Source organism: Hippocampus comes, unplaced genomic scaffold (assembly GCF_001891065.2).
Source record: "Hippocampus comes isolate QL1 unplaced genomic scaffold, H_comes_QL1_v1.1 scaffold183, whole genome shotgun sequence".
Lineage (NCBI taxonomy): Eukaryota > Metazoa > Chordata > Actinopteri > Syngnathiformes > Syngnathidae > Hippocampus > Hippocampus comes.
The window spans coordinates 285,651-298,313 of NW_017805547.1; the positions used below are offsets into that span (position 1 = coordinate 285,651).

General features: G+C 46.0%; 1 protein-coding gene and 1 long non-coding RNA gene across 11 annotated transcripts in view; one reads left to right on the forward strand and one right to left on the reverse strand.

Annotated features, from left to right (window-relative positions):
- dnm1a (dynamin 1a) overlaps positions 1 to 11,569 on the reverse strand; it is a 36,257-nt gene extending 24,688 nt beyond the window's left edge. For 5 of the 10 annotated variants that reach the window (XM_019879614.1, XM_019879611.1, XM_019879609.1 and 2 more), the window contains exons 1-13: positions 11,207 to 11,567; positions 7,104 to 7,177; positions 6,694 to 6,843; positions 6,407 to 6,610; positions 6,117 to 6,215; positions 5,216 to 5,376; positions 5,003 to 5,145; positions 4,622 to 4,757; positions 4,475 to 4,542; positions 4,160 to 4,298; positions 659 to 745; positions 197 to 267; positions 69 to 120 (exon numbers count right to left, since the gene is read on the reverse strand). In XM_019879614.1, coding sequence (XP_019735173.1) covers positions 69 to 120; positions 197 to 267; positions 659 to 745; positions 4,160 to 4,298; positions 4,475 to 4,542; positions 4,622 to 4,757; positions 5,003 to 5,145; positions 5,216 to 5,376; positions 6,117 to 6,215; positions 6,407 to 6,610; positions 6,694 to 6,843; positions 7,104 to 7,177; positions 11,207 to 11,367 — 1,545 coding nt within the window. In that variant the 5' untranslated portion in view covers positions 11,368 to 11,567. Of the gene's footprint in view, positions 1 to 68; positions 121 to 196; positions 268 to 658; positions 746 to 2,849; positions 2,989 to 4,159; positions 4,299 to 4,474; positions 4,543 to 4,621; positions 4,758 to 5,002; positions 5,146 to 5,215; positions 5,377 to 6,116; positions 6,216 to 6,406; positions 6,611 to 6,693; positions 6,844 to 7,103; positions 7,178 to 11,206 lie in introns of all 10 variants that reach the window. The other 5 variants (XM_019879612.1, XM_019879606.1, XM_019879610.1 and 2 more) reach the window with 4 other exon arrangements.
- LOC109521642 (uncharacterized) lies at positions 2,985 to 7,203 on the forward strand. The gene is made up of 3 exons (XR_002169402.1): positions 2,985 to 4,061; positions 4,983 to 5,137; positions 7,110 to 7,203. It is a non-coding gene; the product is annotated as an uncharacterized LOC109521642 (long non-coding RNA).
- Positions 11,570 to 12,663: the final 1,094 nt, after the last annotated feature.

Below are 12,663 nucleotides of genomic sequence, written 5' to 3' on the forward strand. Positions count from 1 at the left end.
GGGTTCACGGGGGCAGGAGCGACCCATTTAAAAAAAAAAAAAAAAAAAAAAATGGTGGATATAGTCACCTGATTGCCAGCCGCCTTCTTCTTGTTCATCTGGTTGATCCTCTGCTGGGCGCTGCATCCAACGCACCAAAATTAGCACGCGGGCGCAAAGACGGGCTACCTCGCTCGAAACGACACCGAGGACTCACTTGGCGAAGCCGATGAAGTCTTCGTGGTTGGTGTTCATGTAGGACAACTCGATGTCGATCAGCAGGAGCACCTGACGAACATTGTTGTTACTTTTGGGAGTAGCAACGGTAACGTTTCACGTTTGATGTAAGGCTGTGCTTAGAATGTATACATAAATGAAAGAAAAAAAAATCATGAAATGTGATTATTTAACATTTACAAAAATAATAAAACATTTTGGAGCAAGTAATCTAAGAATATTTTTATTTTATATACAGTATATTATTCTATCAATTATTTTGTGACAAAATGGCCCTAACAAGATCATATTGTCGTAAAAAAAAACACTTGGGAAAGTGATAATATCACTAAACGTGATTCATGTCGCACTGTCCATATTTTTTTGAACAACTCATTTTGTGGTCCAGCGAAATGAAGAAGAAATGTCTCGAATGTTAATAATGACAACATAATAACGTTACCTGGCCTTTGGTGCGGCTCTCTCGGTCTCTGATGTGCTGAGTGACGATTCTCTCCATCTCTTCTCGCAGCATCGGGTACTGGGCCAGCTACAAGCACACAGCACAGTGGGTCGGACGCATGTGCCAGTGGCGCGCGCGCGCGTGCACACACACACACACACACGAACATAAACACAAACAAACTTCTCTCAATGAACCACAACACAAAGTTCCACTACAAGCACTATAAAAACAACGCACACAGAAAAAGTGTTCTGGGCTGAGAGAAATGCTTATCGCAGATGCTAGCGCTAGCGGGGTCCACTTTTTGGGAGATTTTATGCGTCGAGGAAGAAATCACCAAATTAGAAAGCCAAGAGAAGAATTGTGCCAAGTCTGTGATACTGCCACACAAATGCAAGATCAACATTGTTCCTGGCAGAGGAGCATCTCTTTCCCAGCACACTGAGGGGCTTTTTTCCATGAGCTCATTGCAAAGCCACAATGACACACGCACACACACACACACACACACACACACACACACGCACACACACGCACTGGCAGGCCTCCACCGAGACACAGACACTAAAGGAAAAATGACAATTTTTTTTTTTTCTCAATTGCATGTCACAATGCATCTTGAAGTAGAGTTGAATGGGAACGATGAGTTCGCTTTTTCACCTCCCAGTGGTGGCTTCCTGGTTTTGCGCTCTCACAAACCAACAACGTCCAATTGGTATGGGATTTTATGAAAATAATCAATGCACTTTTAACCTGACATTTTTCGTTGAGTAGAAAAAAAACATGTCAATCAGTCATTGTGAAATAACATTTAAAAAAGTTTGCAAATCTGAAAATTTGCAACCAGTCATCAAGAGTCTGTTTCAGTTTTGAACCATCTTCCTGGATTTCTCGATCAACATCACGTACATCTTTGTGACAAAACAAAGCACAAGCCTTTTCTTTTAGTCAGCATTAAGCGTTTCAGGATTGTCCATTTTTGCAGGTAGCCAATCGGTAAGACGCATTGCAACACGCAGCGGCGCAAATCGGTTTGTGCCACATAAAGTCAAGAGGAGAAAAAAAAAACGAGCAAGTCACGAGCAAGACCGCATGCAGAGATGCAAAATGTGCAATGCGGAAGGAGCAAAGAGGAGGGGACGGAGGGAGGGGGGGGGTGATGCAGACGACTTCAAACTGACCCCTTTGTGGATTTTCCCAAGTACTGTATATCATAATACAGTCTGTCTTAAGAAACAGTAAATCTCTGCAAGTGAAAATCGAAAATAACAGCGTGACAGAGAGGAGAAATCCAAAGGAGGTCACCCTCTCGCTTGGGCAAGATGACGGGATGGAGGACAAATAAAAGCAGTTTGAAACTTTAAAAAAAATAATAATAATAATCAAGATGGTGGAAGGGCGTCGCTTAGTCAATGAGTGGAACTGTTAGGCCACGTTAGGTTCATAAAAAATGACAAACACCAAGACAAGGCGGGTCAAAGGTAGAGATTTAGCATGGTAAGGCCAGATATGAAGTAAAATGACCTAACATGCGGATGAAATTGAAATCAAGGGAGTAAACTATCAAAAGAAAGACTACAATGACGCATAAAACAAACAGAACGTATTAAATGGTCACACGGGTAAAGTCCTGAGGAAGGAGAGACCGATTACAGCCGGCGGTTGGGCAGATATTGAATTCGTTACGCGAAAACTGCAAAGGATTAGCATGCTACGATGTTGAATAGCTTCTTCAATCTTGGCGATTCCCGTTTCCAACGTTGACATGTGTAAATACACGCCATACAAGCCACAAAAGACAGAATAGTATCCACATGTCAGTTACAAATACGTGTATAGGAAGAAAACAAATATTTTATAAGACGTGAAACAAACAACCGTTGAGTTCTTCTTCTTCTTCTTCTCTGAAAATTTTCAGTCGGCAAATCCGACCTGCCATTGATAGTGAAACTGGTTAAATGCCGACATTGGCAGCTTCAGAACGTGTTAGCATGCTACCACATGAGCTTTTTTTTTTGTATTATTTCTTCACTGTGTCCTCATGCTTCAGTTGTGGCACATTTTAAATTGTAAAACAAAATATCTTAAAGTTAATAACGGGCGAATAAGCCCAGCCATCGGTCTGCCCCCACCCGCACACTTTACAAGAGATAACAACATTTTATTAATTTTTCTTTTTTTTTTTTACCTTTTGACTACACTTTTGTATGGTGAAGGTGAGCTCATTGACAACCATGTCTATACACTTCAGAGTGGGCTCCTTCAGTTTTTGGATCTGCTTTTTCACTATTGCCTCAAATGCCAGGTCCGGGGTGAACAGACCCGTCCTGCAGGGATAGGGGCGGCACGGGGAAACGACAAAAGAGGCGGGGAAGGAAATGGAGAAGCAAAAGAAGCAGAAGGGAAGAGAGTAGAAAAAGGATGGATGGGAGGCAACGTTTTCCCAGACGAAAAAGACGAGGAGTGTTGAGTGGCAAGATCAAACTGCACAGAAGGAACAAAATGAAAGTGAGACATTTGTTGGGTTTTTTTTTTTTTTTTTTTTTTCTCTCCTCGGGACGAGACGGGAGAAAGAGCGAGACCGCAGCCGGGCAAACTGCCTGTCTTGACCCCTCCCTTTTCCACGCGCCATATCCCTAAAATAACACGGAGCATCCCCGTAGAGGCCTCCAGGCTTGCTCTTGGAAGGCTGCTGTCACGGTGGAGTTGGAATTTGGCCACACACACATATATATATATTTTTTTAACGACCATCACGGCTCTTTTATGCTACAGGTGCACGGCTGCGGTCTTGCGCGCGCACACACACACACACGCACGCGCACAAGTCTGGGCGCTGAGGTCATCCAATGTGGCTCCCAGTTAAAAGCAAGAAGAGAGGTCGTGGATATTTTTTCTACAGCTACGTCGCTTTTCCATACTAGGAAATGTGTGCACTGTTAGTAAGGTCATGAAAAAAGTCTTCAAAATTCGTTGTTTAGAATCGTTTTGTCCATAAGACAAAATGGAAATGGAAATAAACCATTTCAGGGCCATGTTGTTGATATTATAAAACAGGATGTGTGAAAATACATTCACTATAACTGCTGTCTAATATAACAATAGAGGCAAATATATTTATGCTTTGTATAGCTTTCAGGTTCCACTGTACGAAAAAAAAAAAAAAAACACTAAATGAACTTCCCTGGCAGCCATACATTGACAACAACTCAGCCTCCATCCTTTTTGGTTTTTGAAATCCCCATCAGCACTACTCTCTGCCACGGGACAACCTGTCCAGCAAAACGCGACGGCAGAAGGCAAGGCAGGTGCACCGCAGCCCACCCCAGGCCCCTCACTGTCCAAAACAACCCAAGGAGGCTGGAGCGAGCGGCACAAGTTCACGAAACAAAAGGGGAGCGTAAGTGACAGCGACGGGTCTTTGCAGACGAAGGGATTTGAGAACACACACACAAAAAAAAGAAAGTTTGCTAGCCACCGTTGACTACTTTTGTTTACCTTTTTGGTACACTGCCTAACCGTATTGACTAGCTCAGACATGACCATATCCACACATTTGGTGCAAGGCTCTTTAATCTTCCCAATCTGCCTTTTCACAATGGTCTCAAAGGCCATGTCCGGGGTGAAGAGACCAGTTCTGCTCGTCAGAACCGGCCACGCAGACAAGAAAGGAAAAAGTTGGACGAGAGAGAAAAGTGTTAATTGCCAGCCCCCGGGAGGCGACTGAGCTAATGGAGTCAAAGAAAAGGTTATGAGGGAGGCGGCGGGTGCGCTGCTCATATGACGTAAAGGTGAACGGAAGGACGAACGTGCCTGATGCCGTGGATGTTCTTGATGGCGTAGCTGATCTCCTTGCGGAGCTCCTTCTCGTCAAACTCCATCTGAGAGGGAGGCCGCACCGCGTCGTCGGGCTTCGGGTCTTTGACGTGGTCGCAAAAACGAATTGAAAATCAGACAAACCTTGACCAGCTCGAAGGGGAAGCGCTCATGGAAGATGCGGTTGATCTTGGCGCCGCCGGATAGCTCGGCTGTGTCGATCTGGTCCCCAGAGCCCTCGATGCACTTCTCAAAGTCCACAGAAAACTGCTGCACCATCCTGCACGCGCACATTGCAGTCTTGTCACACATTTGTCTCAAAAAATGACCGCTACAAATATGCAGATCGGATAAAAATGTCGACCAAGGAATTAATGTTGTCTTTATGCCAACTGAGGCACAATGGAACCATTCCCCTGACCAGGGAGGGGAATATTACGGCACATAATTCATTCCTGTTTATTGTGTAATCACGATTTTTTTTTTCTTCTTTTGTTGTTCACAGTTGAACCCGTGATGACTCACTGAAGCAGAGCCTTGGTCTTGCGGGACGGATCGTCGGGCCTGAAGTTCTTGTACTCTTCCACCTCCTTCTCGATGGAGAGGAGCTGGCTTTGCAGCTTGGCCCGCAGAGCCGGCAGCGTGTCCCGGATGTGGTTGGTGAGTTGCTGCGCGGTTTAAAAGTTAGGATGGGAGGGTACCCTGAAGACGTGTCAGGTGTTCTGCTCCTTGACCGACCTGGTTTAGGATTTTCTGCAGGTAGGCCGTGCCCATGCGGTCGGCCAGGTGCCTGTAGGCAGGGTGGGAGAGAAAGAACTTCCTCTCGGCACCCAAGGCGGCGGTGATATCTTTCTTTCCGTCGATGTCCTTTTGGCTCCGGTTGACCACACCAATGTACCCTTGACAGAACAGACGAGAATAATTCTCCTTCGAGGCTTCGCAGAGGCTGCCGATGCGACGGCCAGGCCAGACGTTGTTTTTTTTTTTTTTCTTCCAAACCGTTTCAAGGCTTTCACAAATCCATGAGGAATGAAGGAGGTGATTTATATGAGTCGAAAATATAAAATAAAATCACAGGTGGACGAACGTGTGGCTGCCAAAGATTTTTAGAAGAGCAGCCAGGTGAGTTCAAGTCAGGCAGATCTTGTTTCACTTCCGCTTGACATTCCTCATGCATTTCCCCGTTAAAAGCGACTTTGCGCTTTGCGACTAATGCAGCCGGCGGCCTTGTAAACTCGAGCAGACAGACACACGAGGGGAAAGGGGAGGTGGCGGTAGACAGAGAAATAACACCGACTATGGAAAATATTAAATGTGCGGGTTCAAACCAAAGTGCAAGCGGAAAAGAAAAGTACAGCATCAGCAGACTGCAAGACCGCAATTTTATTTCCACGCCCCCCCCTTTTTTTTTTTTTATCTGTTTCCTTTTTTCATCTAACTTCTTTTTAGGGCTCCTGCGGAGGTTGGAAAGCTTGTGCTGAACTTTCTTGCCACCACAAGAGGGAATCAGTGGGTCACAGGTCCTGAAAAATTGTGTGTGTGTGTGTGTGTGTGTGTGTGTGTGTGTGTGTGTGTGTGTGTGTGTGTGTGTGTGTGTGTGTGTGTGTGTGTGTGTGTGTGTGTGTGTGTGTGTGTCTACCTCGTCTGAGTGGAAGCAGCTTATTCTCCAGGATGTCCTTAGCATCCGTGCCCTCATCCATGAGGTCCAGTTTGGTAATAACGCCGATGGTCCTCATACCTAGACACACACACACACACACACACACACACACACACACACACACACACACACACACACACACAAACACACACAGTCAGCCAGGATAGGCTCCAGTTACCCACCATCCGAGTAAGGACAAGCGCTCCAGAAATTGGATGGACCAATGAAGGGATGAAAAGCAGTTTTGTGTGTGTGATCAAGCAACCTACCCTGCGGGTCAACCTCTTTGGCAATCTTTAAAGCGTCCGAGTTGGCCAGATCCGAGTTGGCCGGCGAAACGGCGAGCATCAGGCAGTTGTCCTTGGTGACAAACTGCTGCAGCATGTCCCGGATCTGAGTCTCGATGTCGGCTGGCTGGTCGCCCACGGGCACTTTGGTCATGCCGGGCAGGTCAACCAGCGTCAGGTTGAGAACTGCCGGAGGATAAGGTGAAAACGTTTCAACGAAATATTCGACTAGCGCCGCATGAGTTCCCGTCGAAAATCGAGGGCCCCACCGTGAGGGGAATACACTCGCAGGTTGATGGGAATGGGCGAGATGCCCTTGTTGGCGCCTGTCATCCGGTCAGTCTCAGCCTCGATCTCCTGACGGACCTCGTCAAAGTCCGTAAACTTTTTGCCCTTACAGTGGAGGAACTCGGCGTACTCTGAAACACGCACGGAAGGGGGCACGTCGAAAGAATGACATCCTGTTTGATTTCTTATTGCAATTTTGCTACCATGAATCGATCGCACAACAAGCCTGGCTAATCCTGAGCTTTGTTACTTACGACGGAGTCACATTTCTCTTGATTTGTCACTGTCATCGGGATGAATTCATTCTTTAAATATCTATGCTTGGTTTGTCTTTTTTTTTTCCCCATACCTATTAAAAGTTTTAATATGACACTATGGCATTTATTCTCACCTGTAGGAGAGTTCATCAGCTGCAGAACTAAAGGACGACGGGTCACGATGCCGGAGCCACGTGGAAGGAAATCCCTAGAACACAACAATGCTACGTGAGATGGTGATCTACAACTTTCACGTTATTTCTTTGACATATTTGAACAAGTCCATTTTGGAGCAGATTCCAAACCGAAACGGTATGTTGATTTTGTCATGATGCAAAAACAATGTAGGCTTGTAAAGAGTGCCGGTAAAAGTGACTTTAGTGAATGCACTGCAGTGTTCCTGCAGGGTTTCATCTATTATGTAACAGCAACACAAACTGCATGTGAGTGTGTGTACTTCCAGCAGCGAACGCGGCAATTCAAATTCACTGACGTGCAGCATCATTACATGTGTCGGACCCCAACCCTCCCCCCTCCCGCTCCCCGCCACTAACATCCATCGACTTCTCGTCTTGGAGCTCATTAAGATTTGCACGTGTTCTTAATGTCTTGGCCAGTCTGCGCATACTGGCTGCAGATGAATATGCCAGGAGCCATTCAAATGAAGTACATTTTTTCGAGCACTCTTCCCGCTTGGAAGGCTTTTAACGGAGAACAGACGGTTTAAAGTGCAGGTCTTCTCCTTCACCCGTCCTCTCAGTTAAACTGCAAGACAAACTCTTTGTGCCTTGTAAGAAGGCTCTTTAAGAACAGGCTTGAGGCTGTCGGACCCTTTTGGAATGTTTGTAGATGTGACACAAGGCATCTTGGGATAGCCTACTTGTCACGTCTTTGCACTTTAAGAGTAAATGTAGGCAGAGTAAAAGCACATCAAAGCATTTAGGGATTGCGAAAGGCAACGTTTTTCTTCAGACCCTGTTGAATATTGTGCAGGTGTCGCCAATGCGTTGGCATTGATGTGACTGGCAAATCGCAGGCGCTTCAAAGCCTCCGAACTCCTGCATGCGAAGCCGCTGAAAAGGCAGGTTGCCCCTACGGTGGATACGCAGATTACAACGCTGAGCCCACGAGGGAAGATAGGGAGCGAGATTAGCGTTAATCCTCTGTAGCTTTCCTCCTCTGTCCCACACTCTGTCGCACACTTTCCTCCACGTTTTTAGATTTCACCATTTGAGACTTGAAAACAGCAACATCAATGTAAAAATGTTCAGACTGGAGCTTTAATCCATCATCTACTACCGATGAACCACTTGAACGAAATCGAGTCAATCCTTCTCTATCGCAAAGGTCACTCGCTTCCCCTTGATGGGTTATTTGAGCCGAATAAAATGAGCGAAGAATGGAGTGAAGCTGCTACATTTGTCATAATGCCTCGGGCGATCATTTGCTACGTTACATAATATGTGAACGCTAAGGCTACGTTGCATAGACGTAATCTCTGAGGTTGGGGGGGCGGCGGGGGTGGAATAGTGATGGCGGGCTACGTCATTAATGTGAGTTACCACGTGAGGTCTCTTGCAAGCATCAATAACGGCAGACAGAAGCCATGAACAAACGTGATTGGGCTGACTCCATTTTGTAATATTTGCTGACAAATTGAACCCGTTGTGTTTATTCTCCGCGTCGTTTTAAGAGATTCGATTTGAATGATGAGATGGTTCAATTATGGCACGTAGTGGAACAACTGCGCCGGTCTCATGAACAGATTGAATACAGGAGACGTATCGTAAAATGCGTCACTCTCATTGATCAGTAACAATGCTCGGCGTCGGTACAAATGAATTCCTGACGCGCTGCGATTGGAGCGGAGAGTGTTTCGAACATTTTGGTTGACAGATTTAGAAAAGACGGTGCAATTTAAAACAATGGATGGACCCTTGTGAGGTTTAGCGGTTCGGAAAATGGATGGATGGGTTTCCCCTCTGACGCTATCGCCAATCAAAACTGATAATTAAGGGCAGACATTTATGATACAGCTCTTGTACTGGACACGGAAAAAGTGCAGGTGGATCAAATGTTTTGTCTTGCCTGCGAACAGAGACGTCTCCCTGCCATTATTGCGCATTATCGCCTATGCTTGCCTTATTGATCGCGCTTGACTGGAAGCCGCAGCATTGAGGGTTAAAAGCCTTTGTCCGGACAGGAGCCAAAATAAAACCAACAAACCGAGTGTCCCCTTACTGCCAAAACGCTTCACGTTGCAGTTGCATCTGTGAGGAATAAAACGGCTTTGTGATGAAACACCGAGGCAACAACTGTGTTTTAAACTGACAACATACATCCGATGCACCACAATGAGCCACCGGGGAGAAGGGGTGGGGTGTCAAGCCGGAAGGATGAGAGGACACACAATGTCATTCTGACAGCACACACGCACACACACACACACACACACACGCACACGCACACACACTCGGAATCTTGGCATGGGCGAGTAATAATGTTTCACATTTTTCCTCTTCAACTCTCAGCGTGATCGCAGCTCCCCTGGGTACTGGCGCCATAATTAGGCAGAAGCTGTTGCCATGACTACAGAGGAAAGTGCCGCACAATGATGAAACGGACACAACGATCACATGTACGCTCAGGGCCCACAAGGTTTTGTCGTTTTTATGCCGGCAATCAGCAATCAGATTGTGACTCAGATGTTGAGCTTCATCCATCCATCCATTTTCAGCGGAGCTTTTCCTCGTGAGGGTCATGAATGAGCTGGAGCCTACCTCGGCCCACTTTTGGTGAGGGGCGGGGTCCGCCCTGGCTTTGCATCATGAGCTCTGTTCTTTTGGTGTTGGATCACGAACTCTTCTCTTTTCAATTTGGTGATACAAATTGTTTCATCTGCAGCCCAAATAGTTTCCAGGCCTGAAAATGGAGGCGCTGCTGTATTATAAAAATTGCAGTGTTCTGTAGTACCTCCATTTTTAATGAACTCTCTTCAATGAAAGCTTGAAGTCTCCACTTCAATCAAATCTGAATTGATTGTCTGCTAAATACTTTGCAAATGATCTCTACAAGTTTTTTATTTTGTCGTCGTACTTACAAATTAAACACAGACCTTCCCACAAGGCAGCATGATGATGTAAACAGTATCACCGATTCTACCGGCCAAATTGAGGATTAGCGCTTGTGGCCACGTGGTTGTGCACAGTGGGAATCTGCTGCCAAACCAATGCCCACTGAGGCAACACGGAGGGCATGTTGGTACCTAATGACATATTTAACCGCGCTGTAAATCAGTTAGAATTAAAAATGATCTGCTTGAGGGGATCCATTTGTGCGTGTTAAATGAAATTCATTTTGAATGTTGGTGCCGTTGCACTAGCTTGAAGCTAAAGCATCGCACACGAAGTCTGACCCTTGCTTTCAGCAGTGAATGCAGTCACGTATTCACAACGCACGCAGCACACATGTACGCATGTCCTTCAATAAAGGTGCTGTGTTGTTGTTGCCTGAGCGCTGCTGGTTAAGCTTCGCTCATAAACCAGATGGAAGGGCTGAGCCGGAAGGGCTCAAAGCTCAGGTGGACTCGCTCTTTCCCTCTCTCTCTCTCTCTCTCTCTCCCCCTTCCTCCCTCTATTTCTTCTCTATGGCTACAAGGTCATCATGCAGCATAAAACATCAGCGCTGGCTAACCCGCTCTGGTTTTTCATCATTGTAATCATTGCAAGGCGAATCTATGTGCACGACTGACACATGCAACTCTGCTTAGTCATGAATAAATGGCACGGGGAGAACAAAATGGTAGCCTTGCCGCAAAGACGACACAAGCGCGGTTGTAGCTTAAATTGAAACCGCTGATTATGAGCGACTGTGGCCAGATTAACCGTTCTGGTGGGCCGTATAGAGCCCACTTGCCTTCGCTTGCACCACGGGTCTCGACACCGCCCTGACAGGTTCTATCAGGCTGTGATGTTCTGTGAACGCACCCTGCAGCAGGTGAGCTGAGGCATGAACGCCACAAGGGATTTAGGCAAGACTTTACAAAATAATAATCCCCTTGGTGTACAATACAATACAATACATGCTGATATATGTACTGGATGCAGAGGTAATACGTGTTTATAAATGATGTGGCAGCACTTTAAATGGAGTAGAGAGAAAGAGGAGTCGGAGGAGGAGGGGCATGGGGACTACAGCACGGTGCGTTAAATGGAGTAAATGCTTGAAATCTGCTTACTTGCCCACGAAGTTCTCCAACACCGAGCTCTTCCCCGCACTCTGCCCGCCCACCACGGCGATCTGAGGCAGGTCGAGGTTGGCGTTCTGGCCGATGGCGGAGAAGGCATCCTGCATGCGGTTCACCATGGGGATCAGATCCTCCATGCCCCGGTTCCCCATTGCGGCCGGGTGGATAGTCCTCGACGGAAGTATTGAGCGTGATTTCCCCCCCGTTTAATTGTGTTCTGAGCTGCGAGCGAGCCCCGCGTTGCGTTCTCCGTCCCCGATGCGCTTCTCCACCACCGAGCACCGCAGGAGGGCGGGAGGATGAGGACGAGGATGAGCTCGACTTGTGTTTCCCCTGGAAAACTCCCTGCATGCACTTCATAACAGTCGCCGCTTGGTGGCAACACTGCTCTGCTTAAAGCTTTGCTTTGCAGTGAGACGAATGATTCCACTTCAGCCTTTAAACAGCTTGAATGCAACACAGCAGCACTCGTTTGTTGACCGAAATCACGTATTTGATTGTTTTTTTTTTAATGTAGGGTGGACCCTAAATTGATAAACACATTTAAATAATTTATTTTGCACTCTACAAATAGGCCAGTCTTCAAACTTCGGGGACAATGTTGGATTAACACATTAAAGTAGCCTGTGTAGTCTAAGTAAGCTGTAACGCTGATACGTTTTTACCTGCTGGATTCGACCCTGATTGGGGTTTATTTGAAATTGAAACCACGCCCTAACGTAATAATTCGAGGTTCACAGGTTAGAGTCGAGTCAATTTTCTTCATGCATTATTTTCCTCCTCGCTTGAAAGACGGAATTACACTTGCCGAAGGTAATAAAAATTCTCACATACCTGCTGGATTCGACCCTGATTGGGGCTTGAAGTGAAATTACACTTGCCGAAGGTAATAAAAATTCTCACATAAAGGAATATGATGGAAAAAATGTTTTTGCCTCATAACTTGGGTTCCACTTGCGTTTCATATTGTTCAAAACAGCTAAGATTAATTATCCAATAATTAAGATTCCATATCATGTTCACATCTTTACGGGACTTTAAATTACGTATACATTTGTGTCGATCACATGGTCATTTGACCAATCATGGTTTTACTTTTCTGTGACGTCACTATTTCGTATGACTCACACGGCCAATCGGCTTCCCACCAGAATTTTCAGGTAACTGCCCAAAAATGACCACCAAGAAAATCATCGTGGTTGTAGGTGACTTTAATGCCAAGATCGGCGGCGATAACAGAAGACTTGAAACGGCGATGGGAAGACAAGGCACAGGACAGAAGAATGCAAATGTTGAAGGATTTGTGGATTCTTGCAGTTCAACTCTGGTCATGGCAGAATTTCCTTACAAATCTGTACAGATCTGTCCATGGTGCTGAACTGCGAGTTACATCGACACGAATACCTTCCTATTGTTAGCATTTAAAATAAAGCAAAACGTGTTGGATC